Source organism: Lutra lutra, chromosome 10 (genome assembly GCF_902655055.1).
Source record: "Lutra lutra chromosome 10, mLutLut1.2, whole genome shotgun sequence".
In the NCBI taxonomy this organism is placed as follows: domain Eukaryota; kingdom Metazoa; phylum Chordata; class Mammalia; order Carnivora; family Mustelidae; genus Lutra; species Lutra lutra.
Window position 1 is genome coordinate 60510452 of NC_062287.1, and position 20632 is coordinate 60531083.

Here is a 20632-nt window from a genome sequence, read left to right on the forward strand (position 1 = left end):
AGATCTGGGGGACCTCTGGAAGGACGCAAGGGGAGCTGCGAGTCTCAGCTCACCCTCCTTTGTTCTCCATGAATCTTTGAACCTCAAACCTTTGAACTTTCCCTCCCACACATGCAGACCTAGCTCTCATTGCTGTTCTTCTCCCATAACGTCCCCCTCCCCCCCTCCAGCCCACAAAGAATTGGGACTCAGGCTGCAGCACACACTGGAGATTGGATGTAATTGCATCTCAAGATAGGCATAAGCAGAGCTCAGACTGGGGTTCCAAGATGGTACGGTGGCAGGGGTGGTTGGGTCACTCACAGCACCCCCACCCTGTTTCTGGCTCTCATTCTTCCTCATTGACTCTGGAACAACATTGATTCCGCCATAAAGGGCATCATAGTGGATTTGGTTCATAGTGTGCAGCTGCATTCAAGAACGGGGGAGTTAGGGTAGTGGGATACGGGGAAAGATCACAGCGGAAAAGATATGGTTTGAACAAGGGCTCCTATGCCTGCCTCAGCTTCTCCACAGCAGCATCCACATCACCCCCAGTGGCTATGAGGGCCTGGAGATTGGCTTCGGGATTCAGAAAGCCCATTGCGCGCAGTTGCTCTAGCTGCACCCGGAAGTGAATCTCGGGCTGCAGCTGCTGGGGATTGGTACCAGCTAGAGCTTGCAACATCTGGAGGAGAGGGATGGAATGGAGGCCCAGCTCCGCAGAGCCCTGTGCTGGGGGAACCTCGGAAGCTGGGACTAGAGAGGGATCCTCCTGCCTAAGGGTGCCCTCTCTAGACTCTGTACTGCCTGCCATACTTCCCAGGCCTGCCAGGCAAGGCATGAACCAGAGCAGGAGGCGAGGTGCTTCAGTAGCCAGGATCTGCAGACCCTGCTCAATCTGGAGTAGGGCTTGCATGGCGCGAGGGTTTGTCAAGGCTGCCTGAAGGTGCAGGAGCAGTGGCAGCTGCCGGCGCATCTCGTCCTGCAACTGTGAGACCTGGCTCATGCTGGGAGGCCTCAGAGATCTTGGATAAGGTGGTGGGGGGAGCCAGGCATGCTCAGGCATCCCAGGGGAAGCTGCCATGGGGGAAGGTGGTGAAGGAACAAATGGCAACCTGTTGGCCAAACACCCCAGCCCTAAGATAAGGTCAGGCATGTTAGTGGTGTGGCCACCGGAGCCGTTCCCTGTGCCGCCTTGGCCTCCATCTTGTCCAGCACTCCTCTCTGGGGGATATCTCAGGAAGGATGGGCAAGAGGACTTTCCCTTGATGGCTACTGACTCTTTGGGGAGAGGCTGGCCTGACTCACGTTCCTGGGAGGAGGACGAAGTTGGGGGGATCCGATTTCCTGGTTGTGGTGGTTCTTGGTTTGGATTGAGGGTGGACGCAGTCCCTTGCAGATAGGTTCCCAGGGACTGGGGGCTCTCATGTAATTGCTGAAGATAGTCATAGAGCCCTATATTACCCAGAATGTTGGGAACCCTATTTCTAGTTTCTGATCCATCCTGGTCCCCAGGATGCCTGCCTCGCCTGCCACCCGTGCCTCCATATGTGGAAGCCCAGGGGTTGGGGAGAGGGTCGCAATTCTCTGTCCTCGAAGGTTGGCTGCTGCTGCTGGTGGCATTAGCAGTAGTGGCAGTAGCAAAGGGATTGCCACCGAACTGCTCCTGTACTGCGTTAAGCATTGGGTCCATAATATCTGTGTACATGGTACGAAGCACATTGTAGCCCCCAGGGATGCTCTCCAGGTTACTGAGTGCCCGGTCCTGGCTGCGCATCATCTCTTGCATCATGGCTGGGTTGCGTAGGAACTCCAGCGTCTGGCGCATGATTTCAGGGTTGTTGAGAATATGCCCAATCTCGGGGTTGTGCTGCATTAGCTGCTGCATATGGGGGTTGTCAAGAACCAACTGGCGCATCAAGCCTGTGTTGGATAGCAGACCCTGGATGAAAGGGTCATCAATGATCTGAGCCACAAACTCAGGGACAGAGACGTGCTGCCACATCAGTGAGCTGGGCTGGTCAGAGAAACTACCCGAGGTCAGGCCTAGCCCACTGAGGCCTGTGAGAAGACTTAAACTAAAGGTGGGTGGCCCATCTGCTGGGTAAATGGAGCTTGGCTGAGGGAATGAGCCAGGGCTGGGGGCTGGTGCAGGGACTGAAGACGCCGGACACTCGGTGCCCATGGTGTGGCGTTGCATCTTGATGACCAGGTGGACGGTGAGGCCATCTCGAACTCCACACTGTGCCAGTGAGTCGGGGTCCTTGAGGATTTTGCCAGCGAAGATTAGGACCAACTGATCAGGGTGGGCCTTAAAGCGCTGGGATATCTCTTCCTTCAGCTGCTGGATGGTGCAAGTGTCTGTAACTGAGAAATCCTCCTTGTCCTTGGGCGTCTTCACTGTCACCTTGATGAGGTGGGGATCCTGGATCAGTGCTGGGCTGCCCTGTGGCAGGGCCTCTCCACTTTTGGCCATGGTGGGCAGCAGGAGGCCCAGGTCTGTGGGGACACAGCTGGGGGATGGGGATGGGGTACAAAGATCATCCTTTGGGGCAGTGGCTGAAGTAGGAGTATGGGAAGAGGGCCTGGGGTCTCAGGGTGGGGGCACAGGGAGTATGGAAGGGACAATAAGGGTCTCGGGATGGGATGGTTGTGGAGATTGATGGGTCTAAGAGGTGTCAGGTCGGGAGAGGGAGATTGGATGACCCGAGAAAGAGGTCTATGGTTGGTGAGTGAAGGGCAAAAGTGGGAAGAAGGGTTTGGGTTGGGGCATACATACCAGTCAGCTGTGGCCCCGTCCTGCCTCTTATACAGGGCTCCAAACCACCCTCATCTTGCTAACAGCCACCCCTGAAGCCTTCTGGGCCGGAACCCACTCCATCAGGTCACCTCTGTGACCTCAGCATTGACATCACAGCCTTACACAATGGATTCTTGAGACCTCTCCAAGATGCTCTGTATCCCTAGGAACTCTGCCACCCCTCACTTTACCTCTTCTATTTCCTTTATCTTGATGCCTTCTTCACAGTGAGGGACCTAGGCTGACCCTTCCATCACAGGCCAAGAGGCCTACTTCCACACACCTGTGTGGGCTGTGTGGAGACTCAGCCTTGGATTGTGCAATTAGGAAAGGCTTAGCCCGCATGTCCCTGTGAAGACCCAAATTCAGCTATACCCTGAATTATTGTTCTTCCTGGCATTCTATGTTTCTGTCTTCTCTCCGATTCAACATTAACCATGATTTTTTTTATATATCTTCAGCATATTGACTTTTTGATGGGCAAGATCTAGAGTATGACAGATGGACCAAAAATGACACAAAGTTTTTAGCTTACTTTTTAAAACTATTATTGTTGTTCCCCAAAAGAACTCAAAGTATAGATTGGCTACTTACTGAGATTAAAAAAAAAAAAAGACCAAGGGATAAAGTTGTGTGTGTGTGTGTGTGCATGTGTGTGTGTGTGTGTTTTAAAGATTTTATTTATTCATGGGGGGGGGGCAGAAGGAGAAGGAGGCTCCCCAGGAGCCTGATGTGGGACTCGATCCCAGAAACCTGGGATCATGACCTGAGCCAAAGGCAGACACTCAACCAACTGAGCCACCCAGGTGTCCCAGGGAATAAAGTTTTAAACATAAATCCCAGAGTTCAGAGTTACCTACATTTGAGATGTTTATCTTATACCCAAATGGACATGAAAGGAGGGAGTTCACTATTGTGAGTCTGCAATTCATCAGCATTGGCAGAGTATTTAGAATCATAAGATTAGTGGGGATAGTAACAGGATAAAGGTATAAAAAGACTAAGGCATGGGAACTACATATTTACAAATCTGGACTATTAGATGTGTTCCACAAAGGAAATGGAGGAGAAATAAAACATTAAGTCAAAAAAAGGAGAGAGGGGGAAAACAAAGCAAATGAAGAATAGTTTCAGAAAGGAGAGAGTAACTGATGGTGTTGGATGATGCTGGTAGGTCAGGAGGATAAAGGCTGAGAACCAACCACTGGGTTGGACAAGAGAATGGGGACCATGATGAGCCCAGGCTCGGAAGAGAGGAGGGAGCAGAAATCTGGCTGGAGTGGGTTGAAAAGCAAGTGGGTTAGAAATGAAGTGGATTCAATCAGAGTATTACACCTAAGAGAAAGGTTATGGTGGCTGTGTGGAAATGCAAAGATAGAGATGCTTTTGTTTTGTTTTTTCTTAAGCTGAGACTATTTGCATCATGCTTTTATTCTGATGGGAACAATACAATGAGGAAGGATAAAAGATGCAGAAGGGAGAGAAAATAATTGCAAGACTAAGCTATTGAGTAGGTGAATTGAAGAGATTGGGATCAGTGCCCAAGTGGAGAGCTTGATTTTGGTCCACAGACGATTTATTCATAACAGGACGGAGCACAGAGTGTACAGGCTCAGTGGACAGCCAGATTTCAGTTATGGCAAAATGTGGGGATCATATAGAGGAAATGTTATAAAGTAGGGTTTTGCTGTTGCTAAATTATGAGTTCTAATGGTAGGTGGAAAAGTTCAGAGAATTGATGACCAATGGAAAATTGGGTCACATGAGGAATTTTCAGAGCATATTGGGATAAGAATCAGAAAGATGACACAATAGAGCTTGGGCTTTTCAGGTAACCTGAGGCAAGCAGGGTACAAAGATTAATTATATTAATTGATTGGATAAGGGGTGCCTGGGTGGCTCAGTCAGTTAAATATCTGACCCTTGGTTTTCACTCAGGTCATGATCTCAGGGTCCTGGAATCAAGCCCCACTTTGAGCCCCGAGTGGAGCACCACATTGGATTCCACGCTCAGTAGGGAGTCTGCTTGGGATTCTCTCTTTCCCTCTCCATCTGCCCTCCTCCTGCTTGAGCTCTGTAAATAAATAAATAAACAAACAAATAAATAATTAAATAAAATCTTTTTTTAAAAGTTGAATTGATTGGATGGAGACATCTTAATGAGAAGGTAGAAAATCCATTTTAGCTATAATTTGTTCTTAAGACCTTTCTGCTAGTTTGAGGAGGGAGACGAGTCTGGCAGTAGATCTGCAGGAGCACTTGGGAGTTTTGTGGACTCCCCTTCAGTCTTGCTGATGGCAGCGTCAGGGCTGGAAGAAGGGTAGTCTGTGAGGAGCACACGGGATTTCTTTGGGTACCCTTTGCAGACCAGATCTGAACCCGCATCACCACCTCCACTGCTCCAGATACCACCATCTCCCACCCGCTCCACTGCAAGAGCTACCTCACATTAGTGTGCCCGCTCACAGCTCTACCTCTAGCACAGTCTTTCCCCACTTGGCAACCAGACCCACACACTGAAACACCTGCATTGTTTGCTCGAAATCCCTCAGGGATTTTCCACTGCATTCATAGTAAACTCCAGAGTCCTCACCAGACCCTACCAAATTCTTCCTGATGTCCTCTTTTCCCTCCCATTGTTCAGTTCACTCGACTCCAGCTATAACATCTCCTTGTTATTCTTCAAACACATCAAGAATATTCCCACCTCACACTTTTACTCCTAGGTAGCCTTCTTTGCCTGGAACATACTTCTCCCAAGGGAGTGCGTGTTCAGTTCTCCCAATTTCTTCTGATATCTGATCAATTATTGCCTTTCTGGAGAAATTGTCCCGGATTACCCTACATGTAGAAGACCTTATCCTGCTTCATTTTTCCTCATAGCCCTTATGCATAGGTTAAGTAGAAAACAATCTTCTCCCCACAAAAGTAAACTCTTAATAAAGGAACTTTATTTGGTCACTGTTATTTCTTCAATGCCTAAAACAATATTTGATTTATGAAATTATTTGTCTTATTTGACTTTATTTGGTCACTACTATTTCATCAACACCTGAAACAATATTTGACTTCTGTGATTGTTTACATACATATTGGCTGGGCTGCTCTTGAGGAGGCAGGAAGAGGAAGGGATGGAGTCCTGGCTGACTACAGAGAACACAAGCTACAGACATTAGATACACTGAAGGAAGTGTATTCTTGGAAGTGGCCATGCCCCTGGATGCCTGAGTTTTGGTGGGAATATGCAGTCAGGATAAGCAACTGTATCTCTCTGTGCTAAAGAAAGAATAGTAACAGTCCAGCAAAGTCCTACAACTCTGACAATGGCAGTTAGTAAGAGATTCCTAAAGAATATAAATACTTACCTACACCTGGCTGAAAGGTGGACTTTTCCTACTCTGGCCCACCAGGACATTCTTCTTCCAGTTTCAAACTTGAGCAATTTGGACTTGGGCAATTGAGGAAGTCTTTGTGACTACATATGTATCTATAGTAAATTTCCCTTTCGTATGTGTGTGTTATGACTCTCTTCCCCTACACGTAGGTCTATATACATGTTGTTAGGTATGCTGTGCATGCCTATGGCCATGTGTGCAGTGTGTTGAATGTATGTGGCTGTATCCATGACTTTTTGGCTATGTGACCTTGTGTATGTGTGCATAGCATATGCATGTCCCTGGGTATGTGAGCATGGTATGATATCTGAGTTTGTGGTTCCATGTATGCAACTATGATTCTCTATCTCTATAATAATATATGCATGTGGTATGTGTCTACACTCATGTATGTATTATAGGTGAGGCAGGGATATCATACACAGTTCCCTTTTTTTTTTGTAAAAGAAACAAAGCCAAACCTCAGATAGGGGCATGTGGGAGTAGCCATTTTATTGACAGATCTTCTACCCATGGCCAATGGTTTGTTATTCAGTGGAGAAAGCTTTGTTTGGTTTGTTCTCTTCCAGGACTTCTGCTGGATGGAAGCATCAGAAGGGGTAGAAGAGGCAGATGATGTGGTCAACTGGGTCAGCAGGCAAGTAACAAGCAAATACAGAGGCATGGTGGTTAGAATCCTTGGGATCTCTTGAGTTTGCGAATAGCAGCACTGGTGTCCCCCTCAGTAGCAATGAGTGCCTGCAGATTGGCATGGGGGTTTCCAAATCCCATGGCCTGTAGAGATTCCATCTGCTGACTGAAACGTATCTCAGGGGCTTGTGGAAGGTGGGAAGGGTCTCCAGCTAAGGACTGTAGCCTCTGCAGGACTGTTCCAGATTTATGGCAGCATTCAGGATCTTTGGGTTCAGCAATATCTGGCACATCCCAGGCCCAGGGCACTGTGTCAGGATAGCTGCAGCTGGGCGCAGGAAGCCAACCCAGGCCCCATAGGTAGGGTGCAACCCAGGATAGAAGAAAAGGAGCCTCTGTGGCCAAGAGCTGCAGACCCTGCTCAATTTGCAATATTGCTTGTGTTGCTTTGGGGTTGGCTAGGGCTGTAATCATGTCAGAAAGCTGTGTCTGCTGCTGGAATGTGGGCAGCTGCTGCCTACACTGTTCATTCAGCTGGGGCATACTTATGAACAGCATCATCTGGGCTGCCAAGTACGGGTTGTTTAAAAGCAACTGCATCATGCTTCCTGTGATCTGGGAGCTGGTCTGCTCATCTGAAGGCTGGAGATCATCCTCTAATTTCTGGTCAGAGCTATTTAGAGGGATGGTGGCATCTTTATCCTCTGCCTGGGGCTGCTGGGTGAGCTCTATGCTAGGTAAGGCTGGTATCCCAGTTGGCTGCTGAAAGGGGCAGTTAGGACTCTGGCCCTTGCTGGAGATAGTGGTGGTGTAGGCACTGGGAGTATGGTTCACTCTGTTAGGGCTAACATTGGCTGAGGTGATGGAGGTTAAACCACAAGAACTAGTGTAGATGACTCGGGTTGTAGGGAGCTGTGGGAGCTGGTCCCGCCGTTCCTGGGGTGGTGCTGGAGATGGAGGTGAGGATTGAACTTGTTCCAAAACTTGTCCTTCCAGGAGAGCTCTGAAGGGGTTGTCCCCAAAGGGATCTTGTGAGCTGTTGAGCATTTGGTCATTGCAATCCACATAAGTCTGACCCAGGGCACTGTCCCCACCTGGCCTTGTCTCTAAGCCCGAATGTGACTGTGGGTTCAGTGGACACTCAGGATTCTCTTCAGGTTGCTGGATCTGCATTATCTCTCGAATCATGGCAAGGTTTCTGGCCAGTTCCAGAGTCTGCCATAAGATCTCAGAATTGTCAAAGATGTGGGAGACTTCTGGATTCTGCTGCATCAGTTGTTGCATGTCTGGGTGTTCTGAGATGAACTGCCTCATGAGGTCTGTGTTAGACAGAAGCTGCTGGACACTAGGATTCTGTAGCATCTGGGCTATGTACTCTGGACTACCTACTTCTAGTTCCTGGCTCTGCACTTTGGGTGCATCAGGTTCCACAAGGAGGGATGATTCCACTGTGGTGTGACTCACACTGGCAGGTTGGTATGCCCCATTGCTGTTTCCTTTGGTGATTCTGTCCTGGTGGCTGGGCTCTTTGGTCAGCAGGTTCTGGGGGGAATGGGCTAGGGATCTGGAGCTGCATTTGGACTTTATGACCAAGTGAATGGTGTGGCCATCTAGGATGCCCCTCTGGCTCAGCGTATCGTGATCCTTAAGAAGGCGGCCCATGAAGACCAGCACAAGTTGGTCCATCTGGCACTTGAAGTGAGCAGATAGCTTCTCCTTGAATTGCCTCACTGAGGTGTCATCTGCTATTATAAAGTCTTCCTGCTTGCCTGCTGTCTTCACTATCACTCGGGTGACCCTTGAAGAGATATTCTTGTCTGCAGACAAACCTGAAGGATGCCCACTCTGGGCCATCCTGGGTGTTCGTGAGATGACATGCGGCATGGACCTCAGTGGGAGGGCCAGTGGTGAGCAGGTTGAAGCCAGGGCAGAAGGGGTGAGGGAAAACGAATGTTTCTGCTGGCCTTTGTCTCAGGTGTCGTGTTCTTAGCCCAAAGGCTAGTTTCCTTGTTGCCCAAATAGGGAATAGTGACCAGGCTGGGGCCAGGTATTTTGCGATGTTATACCCCCCACCCCAGCTCTCCAGATGTGGCCTAGCTGAGGCCTGTCCGTGGCTACTGATTCATAGTTGATACTAGGTGGTCTTAGTAAAGATGACTCCACCCAGGGCTGCCCCTCCCTTCTGCCCCACCCACCAACACCGTAACCTCTTAAAAAAAGGGATATTGTGATGTCAACTCTAGTCTCACAGTCTGCCAGGACCAGCTGGGGAAGGGAGACATATTTGTGTGAGTGCATGTGTGGGGGTGGGTCACCACATCTCCATAATAAAGTAAAATGAGCTCTTTCTCCAGAAATGGAGGACAAAGTTCACAGGATGGAACTATTTAAAAAGTAAATAAATAAATAAAAAAGGATGGGGGGGTTGCACCTGAGTGGGTCAGTGGGTTCAACTTCTGCCTTCTGCTCAGGTCATGATCCCAGAGTCCTGGGATTGAACCCCAGCTCAGCGGCGAGTCTCCTTCTCCCTCTCCCTCTGTCTGCTGCTCAGTTGGCTTCTGCTCTTCCTCTCTCTGTATCAGATAAATTTTTAAAATTTTAAAAATCTTAAAAAAAAAAAAAAGGCCAGATTTTTTATGTGAGGTGTGTGGCTTGTCTGTGGTGCTATGTGTGCGTCCCCATTGGGATAGCAGGCTTGTTATTGAAAATTGGGTTTGTCAAAGCCACAGATAAAACTGCATACCAGTAAAAATGGAATCTCTCCTATAAAAAGGATCTTATTATTTTTGTTAGAGAACTCAAAAAATGGAGGCCTTACAAAGGAAAGGGGAGCAAGGACAAAGTTCACAAGTGGAAGAGGAGATCATGGTTTTCTGTGACTCTAGGTTTAGGGATATTGGATTTCATCAAGTGTGCTCCCATGTGGAGAAAGCTTTCCACTATCCTAAAAGCAGGGAGCCAGGCTAGCTTGGGAGGCTCCCTGAGGGGCATTTCAAATTGAAGGTGAGTGAACCCTTCCTTGCAAAATATTTTTTATTCACCTATCACTTGGTCTTGCTACATGTCATTTTAGCAGAACTTTTAGAAAGATTTGACTCAGTGTCTTAGCCCAATCTTCAGGGCCCACCTTTGTGTCATAGCATTAGGGGGAGAGATGTCTGTAAATCAAGAGATGATGGTGGAGGTGATTCATGGTAAAATTCCTACCAGGACAGGTTTAGGCAACTAAAACAGATTCTCAGTTCCATGCAGGTTTGGAGGATAGTGCTTGGTCTATATTTGGGCAGCAGATGAATATGCCCTTAGTGAATATGTTAAAATGTGTATTTATGTCTATGTAGATGGAAATATTCTACATATGAGGAAGAACCCATAAGTCTGATTGGATGCATATTTGTGAATGTATGTATATGGGGAAGTATAAGCATGAGACATTGTGCATGAAGTATTCTGGTATCCTCTGTGCGACTGTGAAGACTTTGGGGTCTGGAATCCGACTCCATGGAAGGCAGTTGAATGGTGGGGGATCTATAAGTAACAGAAGTGGACTGTCTGGGCCTCTGTGTTCTCCATGTGTTGAAGATGAGCGAAGCTATTACAGACAGTTGGCCAGGGGACTTTCTGTGTCACACTGAAAGATTCTCTACTGAGAATGTCTAGACCACCAGCTCAGTCCACATCAGACCTTCCTCATGCTTAGCCATCAGCTGCTTACCTCCTAGAATGGGACTCAGGCCTAAGTACTTCTCTCAATTGCACTCAAAGTGAGATCGATTAAGAACAGGGAAACATTGATTTTCACACCAAGACCCTGCCTCTCTTCTTCCCAGGTACCCTGCAGGAGGTTAAGGATAAGAAAAGGGACTTCTATATCCCATTCTAATGTCAGTTGCCCTGGGTCTCTGCACTGGGATCAGAGATTCTCAACCTAAGATTTATTAACTAAGTCTAGTTCTTGGAATTTTATAACTGTTAGAGCTGGATTCCCAGTTTTCAAAACACAGAATAGATTTAAAAATTAGAGTGAAGTTTCTACAATTCTAGGATTCTAGAAAAGAGGTGTTTGTTAGTGTTACTGTTAGCGCTTGTTTCCCAATCAAACCCCATCAAATCTACCTAGGCCATTACTAAAAAGAACTTTAATATGAAGACTGAGTTATCAGTTTTACAGAATTATCAATTATAAAGATTATCAATGATAAAGATATAATCAACATTTCTCATTCAGTAGGAGTGATGGCCATTTTTGGGGGGGTGGGATTCATCTGGATATGAGGAGGATGACCTGATTCTCCTGGTACTCTTCCCCAGGGGTCTCAGGGCCTTGAAGTTTTCTTGGGTATGACAGGATGTGATCAGGAAGAAGCCAAGAGAGCTTTCAAGCTGGTCGTTTTGATTGCTTGTGCTTCAGGGTCAGGAAGCTGAGGTCATAGTTGATCAGGTAGCCATCATTATAGACATAGAGCTTGTGATCCAAGGGGGAGTAATTGATGCCATGAAGCGTTTCCAGCATCTTATCCAACAGGATGCTGAGATGGCGTTCCCGCCCCGTGGTGGTATCGAAAGCATAGAAGATCTCCTCTTGGCGGGTGCTCAGTGGGCGTAAGGCATAGAGCACTCCACAGGCCATGAAGGCTCCTGACATGGCTGGCTTGTACTGGCTGGTGCGCCAGGTTTTCTCCACTTCTAAGGTGCTGGTATTGAGACGACTCACAACCAGGTTTCCCTTGCTCTCCTCAGTGGCATAGAGTACCCACAGCCCCTTCTCATCACCAGCAAAATCTATGTCTTTCCAGGGCACACCAGCATAGGAGAAGCGGTTGTTGTAGGTGGCACTGGGCAATGTGCGTTGCAGCACCAGAGTGTTGGAGGAGAGATTCACCTTGGCAATGTCACGTGTGCCATAGTAGTTGAAGTACATGAAGTTCTCGTACACAGTATTACCACTGCCATCACCATAGCCCATTTTCCTCTCCACAAAGTCCTTCATCAGTACCAGGTCATCATAGGACTTATACAGCCGGTAGTAGTCAAAGTACCTAGGCCAAACCCCACACCAGAATCATCAGGGTTCACAGTGCTAATAAAAATGATCAGGATAATGTTCTAATTAATAGTGGAAGTTTTGGAATCAAACAGAACTGATTTGTAATCTCTCTTTTTTTTTCTTACAATATACTGGGACCAAAAACAACTGTTAAAAAAAAAATGAGTAACAGAAATAACATTGACATCAAACTCAACGATGCCTCATGGACACTCTGACTGCATTATCTCATTTAATTATAGAGAAAGCACCAGAACTTCAGTTGTATTCCCATGGACTAGGAGACTGGTCCTCAGAAAGACTAAGTAATTTGCTCAAAGTCACTCAGCCCATAACTAAAATCTGTAAAAATAATAACAAAATAATCTATTTCATTGATATTGGGATTGACCTAAATAATGCTAATAAACCAATTAGTAGAATATTTATCTCAAAGTAAGCAATTACCAAGGGATAGCTATTATTTTCTTCTTTATGGAGCCTCTTCTATAGCTAGACTCCACTGCCTTCCACCTGCCCCTGAGACACCAAGTGCCCTGGAGCAGGACATAGTTCTGGAGCTGGATTTGGGAGACATATGCTCATAAGGTCACTTCGGAAAGTTCTTTAAATTATCCCTGAATTCTGAGTGTTGTCTTTGCTTGACTTTGGGCAGTAAGTTCTGCCTTACCCACAGAGAATTTGAGATGATTTAAAATGCAAAGTCACGTTAATGCCTTTACCTTGTACAAAGCACCTATAGGAATTGGAAACAATGTTATCAGTAACACTAATCCGAGGTGAGCTTCCACCTTCCAAGGCTCTTTGAAGTGACAGGTTCAAGCCATGTTCATGCTATCCTACCATAATCTCCTGCTCAGTTGGATCTTTCTCATACTCCTACATGGACTGACTTTAAACACCCTGTTTGTATATTGTACCTAGCTGCCTAACCAGGCTGCCAGGTTATTGAAAGGCTCATTCATCATCATCTCATGGATTCAGTTAGGCTTCTTCCTGATCACATCCTGTCACACCCAACAACCACATCATGGATTCCTGTCATCTAAGAGAACATGTATCAGCACAGACTATGCTGTTCACATTTTTCTATGGACTCTCACATGATAATTTCATAATTTAACTATCCTCACTTTCCAAAGGGCTAGAATGGATCTGAGACATTAAAGCATTTTACAAGCTCACTTAGCTTAAGTACTGAGATTCAAACTCAGCTTTGAGTCCATGTCATAAGTAGGTTCAAGTTCATCCTTTAAACTTCTTCTAAGAAGAAGCTAGGATTCTGAGGGCAAGGTGGAGAAGAGTTTGCTCTTGATATGAGATCAGGCAATATGTAGAACCAGTCTGTATTACAATCAGACTAAAAATTTCAGACACAAAGGTTTGTGAAGGAGCTCAGGGTCATCTGAGTCATCCTTAATCCTGACAGGAGCTCTAGGAGGTGACTTGTCAGGCCTAGGCTAAATTTGTGCAGGGGCATACCTAAAATGGAGGGAGGAAGCTCTGCTGGGGGCACAAAGAAACCTGTCATGGTAGGGTAGAGTACATTTGGAATGAACCTGGTTGCAAAAGAGAAACCATCCTTAACTCACCTGTTATCTGAACCCAGAGGAGCCACCCAGTAGAGGGAAGAGTCTAGATCGGGTGCTGCATCTCGACCCCAGACACCTGCCTTGTGGGAGAAGCCTCTCCAATTGAGTTGTACCACAAGGGGTCTGCTAACTTTCTGGAGGCCTGCGTGGGCACAAGAACCTAGAGAAGAGAGCAGACAAAGTACAAACTAGGAGTGCAGCACACAACCCACAGGGAGAGGAAAATGAAAGTGTAATAGCCATGTGTGCATTTCAGTGTGTGTCCTTCTGCCAGAGGGCACGCACAGGTATGTAAGAAGGTCTGACCTTGCACAAATAGAGGATAGTGCACACATGTGATTATAGGTGTGTTTATATATATATCTGTGTATACTAGTATGCCTATATGTGAGAGTGTACCTATCTCAGTCTGCATCCCTTAGTGATGCACCATGCAAGGAAACAAAAGACCTTTGCTGCTCAACCCTCAGTACCCCATAGTCAACCCTCCATTCCCAAACCCTGTCGTTGGGGAGATGAGATCTTAAGAAATTCAGGCTGAGGCCTCACCAGGGGGCACAGGTGGATCAGAGGCCTCTTGACACTTCTCCCTCTCACAATCGCTGAGCCGGCTCTCGAGGACATCCAGCTCCTGGCGGTAAGCCCGGAGGTTGCGCTGGTCAGAGTCAGCCAGAAGCTTGAGTGTGAGGCTGGCATTAGCCACCTATGGAAATGAGATGCCAAGGATATGGGTCGTGGACTGTTCCTAAGAACCGAAGTGAGGATCCCATATTGCTCAGCTCCATGTCTTTTTTCCCCAGAAATAAGTGATTTTTCATCAAATTTATGAGATTAAATAAGACAGGGGACTATGGAGGGGAGAGGTATTCTCTAATCTATGCACATACCTGGCTCTGGAGTTGAGAGAGGAGGTCCTCAGCCTCATTACCTCCATCCTTGGCCATAAGCTGGGTCACCAACTCCCGTGCTCCCTCAAGTTCCAGGCGCAATAGGCTATAGGTTGGGGCCTCCTAGGAGGAAGCAAGGGCAATGGGATTCACGGGCTTCAGGGCATGGTTCATTTCCAGAACCTGGTTATCCTGACCTTCAATGGTGTGAGAGTACTCACTGACCTGGGTGCAGGGGAATGGACAGGCAGGACCCCCAAACCTCCATACCTGTGTCTCTTCCTTCCATTCACATGCCCCCCAGTGCCACAGAGCCAACAAAATACTCTCAGATCCATCACTTTCATTTGTTCCCCTAATTGCCCTTGAGGTGAGGATTAGTATCTCCATCTCACAGCTGAGGACATGGTGTCCCTCTTTTCACCTCAGGAAAAAATCACTATTTCCCCCATATGCCCAGCTTCTCTTTCCCCTTTCCTGATTACAGACACACTCTCAAGAGTGTCTTAGTAAGTGAATGAATGGACAGATTCCTAGCTTCCAGGCCCTCTCCCACCAGCCTTCCCCAGGGCACAATGAGTGCCCATTCCAAAAAGCAGCTGCCCACACCACATGGAGGATGCCACATTTTCATTCACTCAGCCTTACTTAAAGCATTGATTCCAAGCTCACCAGCCTGGCCCACAAGTCTATCTAGATATCAACTCCAACTCTTTTCTGTCTCCTGTGCACTGGCCATCCCACTTTTGTCTTCTTTTGCTATACCCTCTTCTCATCTCCCACTGCACCTGTATCCATGAATTGGCCTCTTAATGGAGGAAGCACATCCTACACAAGCCTCTCTGTACTATGACTGCCACTGAGAATCCTAAGAACGATACCTAATTTTTCCTTCATACTCAGGATTCATCTCAAAGATGAGGGCTAAGCTTCCTTCAGCCATTTCTCTACCAATCCTGCTCCTTCTCATGCTGGATCCAGGAGAGAATGTGCTCACGTAACTGCCAGCCCCAGCCCGCAGCTCCAGCACTTACCCTGGATAACTCCTGATCATACTTGTCCATGAGCTCCTGCGTTATACTCTGCAGCTGCTCCAGCTGATTCAGGGGAATGAGGTTGTTGGGTAGGTGAACTATACAATGGCACAGGCCATCCTCATCCACAGAACCTGGCACACTTTTCACCAGCTGCAAAAGCAAGTCCATGGGCACATTAAGTGTGATGAAACATGGGGCACAATGTGCTATTTAGGAACACGAAGCAGAAGGGTTGACCCTACTCTGGGGTGTCTAAGAAGAGCTCTCTTTGTACAGGAGGTTGTTCATGACTATTTGAGTCTCCTTCTGCCATGAGGTGCAGTGACCCTTCCCTTAACTTCCCAGAACCTCACCCAGCACCCTTCCAGTTCCTCAAAGTGGGGCTGTCCTCACCCTACCTCATGCGCTGGCTGCTTCTTGTCACAGTTCACAGAACTGGGAGTAGACTCTTCCTTGAGGCTCTGTGGGAAAGAAGAAAGCTGATTTGAAAACAAGTCCAAGTCTTAAGGGACCAGTTTAGGGGCTCCAGTACCTCTGCTCTGGAGACTCAGTAGATCCCCACAAGTTCATTTTGTCATGAAGATGGCAGGAACAGAGAGTTCCAAGTTGTCAAAGAAGGGAGATAAATGTTCACAGTACATGAGGCACCAGAATCCAGACTGATATTTAGCGCTCACAAGAACTAGAATTTTTTTTTTTAGATGAAAACTAGAGGTTCTGAGAATTAAAACAAACAGCAAAACAAACAAAAAAAACTCAACTGGGGTTTCCTTACAGATTCTTCAAGAATCAAGATGTGTGCCCCTGTCCTTCTCTGAATAGTCCTGCATATAGCCTGTCTGGCCCTGGGAGTTAATTTAGCTATGTCCTCAGTCTGCAACTCCAGCCCAGTGGTTTAGCTTTTGGGGATGATGGAACAAAGGACACATGCCTAAAATAGCCCAGGCTGGCCTCCCTCAGGTCTAGCATCCTTCAGACAGGAAAAGGGTGGCAGGTTTTCACAGAAGTGAGGCCCATAGAAGAGCAGGGTGGACAGAGCAGAAATCCTCCTTTCTCATCTCCATACTTGTTTTTTCTCTCTCACCCTAAGCCTACCCAAGCCCAGCAACAATCAGAACAGACTCGGTATCTCATCCTCCTCCCCCAAAGCCAGAGCTATACCTGAGGCTGTCCTGGGAGCACCAGGAGCAGCAGCAGTAAGGGTATCTGGAGGGCCAGGGTGGGCTTCATCTTGCTTCTGCTGTGGGAGGGGAGCAACACCTTTGAGTTCCCCCAAGGCTTTTATCTCGGTCTGGGTAAATGGTCTCAGCAGGAGAGAGATAGATTTCAACATCTGAAAGGACTAATCACGTGAGAAGGTTTGGGAAGGACAGGGTGGGGCATGGGAAAAAGAGGACTGTGACACCCTTGTGCTTCCTTGATGGGGTAGAAATGACTTTTTTACATAAACAGGGTTTCTCTCCTCTGTCCTTGTCCTGCTGGGCCCTCCTGTCTAAACAGAATAAGGCAAACCTGAGACAAGCTGTGGGGGCCTTGGGGCCTTTCAGAAGGGTTTATGGTCTTTTTCTCAACTTTAAGTGAGAAATACTCCAGAGGAATATGCAACTGTCCATCTCCAGGACAGAAACCATTTACTTAACCAAGGGCTCTTGGATGAGGGCCAAGTTGTATACCTGGGGGGACTGCTTCAGCAGCCTTGTGCTGGCCTGCTCTGCTATGTGCCCTCTGCACACTTAGAAGTCTGTCCTCTTCACTGTTCTAAGCACTCTAAACATTTCCTTCCCACCTCACTATTCAAATGGATCTGCTAATTAGACCTCTTGATGCCAGCAGCCTCCACTGCCTGTCCTTCAAGAGAGCCCCCTCCCAATATCTTCTTGTCAAGCCTCAAGTCCTTTGGGATCTCCCCTGATGTGCCCTAAGGAAAAGGAAGAGTCGGTTCCTGAGTCATAGCTCATTATTTCTAGTGCTGGCCACTCAAAATTCTACTTTCCTCTTCCACTGTGTCTCTTGAGTACTTCCCAGGCAGTGGTGAGTCTCAACACCCCCAAGACCTAAGGGGACATCAGATTTCCTATGAAGACCACATTTTCCATTCAGAAATGTGTATCCTTTATTATATCCTTACTTGTCATTGCTCCTCCAATTCAGATATCATAGGTTTTTCACAAAAGGATTTGCTAATGAATACCCTCCTTTAATGCCCATTGCACAACACATAATACCCAGTAGAGAGAAGTATATGAAGTGTGTACTTCTCATTCTAGGGAGAGGACTGGAGAGCTGAAGTGAATGTATGACCCCAGGAAGACATGTGCTGGGCTCTGTTGGGCAATCCTTGATGAGAGATTTTACCCACATCTTGCTTCAGAGTTTTCACCCTCTGACTCCCTGCTCCAGACCTGAATCCATTCTCCATCAACTCCTCTGGCCTGGCCTTGCTGTAGCCATGGATCTAGGGGAGCCACAGAGGTTAGGGAGGTATGAGAGGAGTGAGTTGGGAATTAAGCTGCATGGAGTGGGAAACCTCTTGGAGAGGAGGAAGTGTGCAAGAACACAGAGCATGAAGCATGACAACTGGACCTGGGTCCTCTGCCTATGTTTTGCCAAGGAAACCTAGTAAGTGGGACCAGTTTGGGAAAGCATGGGAAAGCTCGGCATGGGAGCAGAGAGGGGAAATAGCTCAGGTGGGCAGCATGGGGCAGTCCAGAGCCGGAAGCTCTTCCAAGGTTGACAGTATGAATCAGCCAGGTCAGAGGCTGTGTCAGTTTCCAGAGCTCTGTTCTCTTTGGTTCATGTTGTGCCATTTCCTCAGCCCCTCCCGTCTTCACCCATTCAACAAACATGGAGTTCCTGCTTAATGTCACACACTGGACAAAAGACCCCACGCAGAGCCACTTTCATTAATCTGGTGCTGGCTGGGCAGAGTGATGGAGAAAGATGAGATGTTGATCTCCATGCCAGGACCTGGGCCTCCTTGTTTGCCACTGCCAGACCCTACATGTTCTGTTTGTGTGAGATGCAACTGTGGAGATCGATACACAATTAGAAAGGGTAGGAAAATTCTAGCCACACTGGCCTCAGGCAAGCAGAGGGGAGTTCAGTGTGCATTCTGTTCCTGAGCAGGCAACAGTGCTGGAGGACCAGAGTGCCACATATTAGCGGATGATAACAATACCTTGGTTAGAGCTCTGCTCTGAGGCATTTGGCACCCTTTGGCCATGGGAGGGCACATGCCTCAGCAAACAGGTGCTCAGTCCCTGCTATGGGAGGCCATCTCAGGGCCCACATCCTTTACTGCCCTTGCCCAGCAGAGCCGAAACAAGTTCCTGAGCCTCTGAGCGATCTGCTGGGTCCGTACTCCATAGACCACGGGGTTAAGGGCTGGGGGCACCACCACATAGAGGTTAGCCAGGAGGATGTGGATATGGCGGGGCACCGTGTGGCGGCCGAAACGGTGAGCCAGGAAAGAGAAGAGGGCAGGCGTGTAGAAGAGAGTGATGACGCTGGCTTGTGCTCCACAGGTCCCTAAAGCTTTGCAGCGGGCCCCATGGGATGGCAGGCGACACACGGCATGCAGAATGAGTGCATAGGAAGCAGCGATGAGCCCTACGTCCAGGGCTGGGGACAGCAGTGTGGTGGCATGTTGGGGCGCAGGTCACCACATGCCAGCCGAGCCACACCCATGTGTTCACAGTAGGTGTGGGGGAGCTCCCGCTGCCCACAGTAAGGCAGTCTTTGGAGCAGGGCCACAGAGGGGACCATGACACAAGCACCACGGGTCACTGCAGCTGCAGCCACTATGACCACCACATGCTGGGTCAGCAGTGCCCCGTAGCGCAGAGGCTGACAAATGGCCACATATCGGTCCACAGCCATGGCCAGGAGCACCGAAGACTCGGCAATGAAGGTCACGTGGGTCACAAAGAGCTGAGTTAGGCAGGCGGCAAAGGAGATCTCACCCGACAGGCCCCAGAGCACAGCCAGAGCCTTGGGTACTGTGGATGTGGCCAGAACCAGGTCAGCGGCAGCCAGAAGCCCCAGCAGCTGGTACATGGGTGCCCGCAGTGTCCTGTCAGCTGCCACCAGCCCCAGGAGAAGGCCATTCCCTGCCACAGCAGCCATGTTACAGCAGGCACACAGGCACTGAAAGCCAAGCATGCAAGGCCTCCAGGCCCGGCACCCCCAGAAGGACGAAGGGCCCAGGTCCAGGGAGGAGCACAGTCTGGTTGAGAGTGGGCAGTACAGGATCCAGTCCCATCTCCTGGTTCCGCTGGGGTCTGTCCCTGCAGGGTGTGAGGGAGGCCTGTGAGAAGCCAGCACTTGCTCTCCAGGGATTTTACATGAGTGGGTATGAGGTCAGGGCTGTGGGTGCTACAGCATTTGCCGAGAGCCCTGTGCTGACCTATGGGTTCCCTAGCATCCGTGGATTTGCTCATGTCCCCATGTGGTGAATGAAGGAATTTGGTTGCTGACATGTCAACAGACTTACTCCAGGACCCACAACTGGTAAATAAAACTAGGATTTCTCTCAAAGCTCACCTGATTGAACTGGGACACCTGGGTGGCTCAGTTGGTTAAGTGTCTGCCTTGGACTCAGGTCATGATCCCAGAGTCCTGGGATCCAGCCTAGTGTCAGAATGGGGACTTCCAGCTCAGTGGGGAGTAGACTTCTCCTTCTGCCCCTCCTCCTACTCCTGTTTTCTCTCTCTCTCTTTTCTGGTGATCAAATAAATATATAAAATCCTTAAAAAGGATAAACAAAAAACCAAAACTCACCTAACTAAAGATCACACTCTTCTGACAGTCTTTCTCAGGTGGAGTGTCTCCTCTTCAGCTTAGCCACATGGCAACATCAGAATATGCATTTCCGAGAGGCTTGTCCCAGAGGAAGTTGTCTCTGTCATCCAAACCTAATCCTACCAACATTCTCTGTGTTCCTTCCACCTCTGTAAATCAAAGCTTAGAGAGATGGAATGACTCTTTTTCCTTCCACTCACTGCCTAATGCTCAGACAAAACTCCTCTTCCAAAGTCCTTTTCCAGAAGCCACTTTACTAGCTCCCCTACCGTCCCAAACAGCCTATTCCTTCCAATTTGTATAATATTTCATCCCAGCGACCCATGGCTTTGACATCCCTCCCTTCAGCTCTATTCATATTTCAAAGTACCTGGGTCATGAAAACTAATTCCTTCTTTGACCAGTGTAGACATTCATCCCATGACTCAGCTTTGGGGCTCTTTTTTATTCTGTTGTTTGTCC

General features: G+C 48.1%; 3 protein-coding genes and 1 pseudogene across 4 annotated transcripts; all 4 read right to left on the minus strand.

Moving 5' to 3' along the window:
* Nucleotides 1-207: 207 nt before the first annotated feature.
* LOC125078903 (ubiquilin-3-like) lies at nucleotides 208-2864 on the minus strand. Its single transcript, XM_047692149.1, has 2 exons — nucleotides 2762-2864; nucleotides 208-2495 (listed from the first exon to the last, which is right to left on the minus strand). Exon 2 carries the CDS (start codon nucleotides 2456-2458, stop codon nucleotides 491-493), a length of 1968 nt encoding a protein of 655 aa, XP_047548105.1. The 5' UTR covers nucleotides 2459-2495; nucleotides 2762-2864; the 3' UTR covers nucleotides 208-490.
* Nucleotides 2865-6652: 3788 nt separating this feature from the next.
* On the minus strand, nucleotides 6653-8975 carry UBQLNL (ubiquilin like). Its single transcript, XM_047692229.1, has one exon. It carries the CDS (start codon nucleotides 8689-8691, stop codon nucleotides 6847-6849), a length of 1845 nt encoding a protein of 614 aa, XP_047548185.1. The 5' UTR covers nucleotides 8692-8975; the 3' UTR covers nucleotides 6653-6846.
* A 1952-nt stretch (nucleotides 8976-10927) lies between these two features.
* Nucleotides 10928-16686, minus strand: LOC125080056 (olfactomedin-4-like). Of its 2 annotated transcripts, XM_047693872.1 has the most exons (7): nucleotides 16532-16686; nucleotides 15769-15831; nucleotides 15368-15520; nucleotides 14334-14456; nucleotides 13996-14149; nucleotides 13447-13606; nucleotides 10928-11846 (listed from the first exon to the last, which is right to left on the minus strand). In XM_047693872.1, the coding sequence occupies exons 1-7, from the start codon at nucleotides 16598-16600 to the stop codon at nucleotides 11186-11188; spliced, it is 1383 nt and encodes a 460-aa protein (XP_047549828.1). In that variant the 5' UTR covers nucleotides 16601-16686; the 3' UTR covers nucleotides 10928-11185. The 2 variants fall into 2 exon arrangements, with proteins under 2 accessions (XP_047549828.1, XP_047549829.1); XM_047693873.1 differs by lacking the exon at nucleotides 14334-14456.
* A 1937-nt stretch (nucleotides 16687-18623) lies between these two features.
* LOC125079754 (olfactory receptor 52D1-like) lies at nucleotides 18624-19495 on the minus strand (annotated as a pseudogene).
* Between the last annotated feature and the right edge of the window lie 1137 nt (nucleotides 19496-20632).

What these genes read in the sequence shown, in the direction of transcription:
- LOC125080056 (XM_047693872.1), bottom strand. Translation starts at nt 16,600, where the DNA reads ATGAAGCCCACCCTGGCCCTCCAGATACCCTTACTGCTGCTGCTCCTG. An exon ending in TGCTCCCAGGACAGCCTCAG is followed by an intron (nt 15,832 to 16,531) that starts GTATAGCTCTGG and finishes TCTTTCCCACAG; the next exon opens with AGCCTCAAGGAAGAGTCTAC. An exon ending in TCTCTCAACTCCAGAGCCAG is followed by an intron (nt 14,150 to 14,333) that starts GTATGTGCATAG and finishes TCATTTCCATAG; the next exon opens with GTGGCTAATGCCAGCCTCAC.
- LOC125078903 (XM_047692149.1), bottom strand. Translation starts at nt 2,458, where the DNA reads ATGGCCAAAAGTGGAGAGGCCCTGCCACAGGGCAGCCCAGCACTGATC.
- UBQLNL (XM_047692229.1), bottom strand. Translation starts at nt 8,691, where the DNA reads ATGCCGCATGTCATCTCACGAACACCCAGGATGGCCCAGAGTGGGCAT.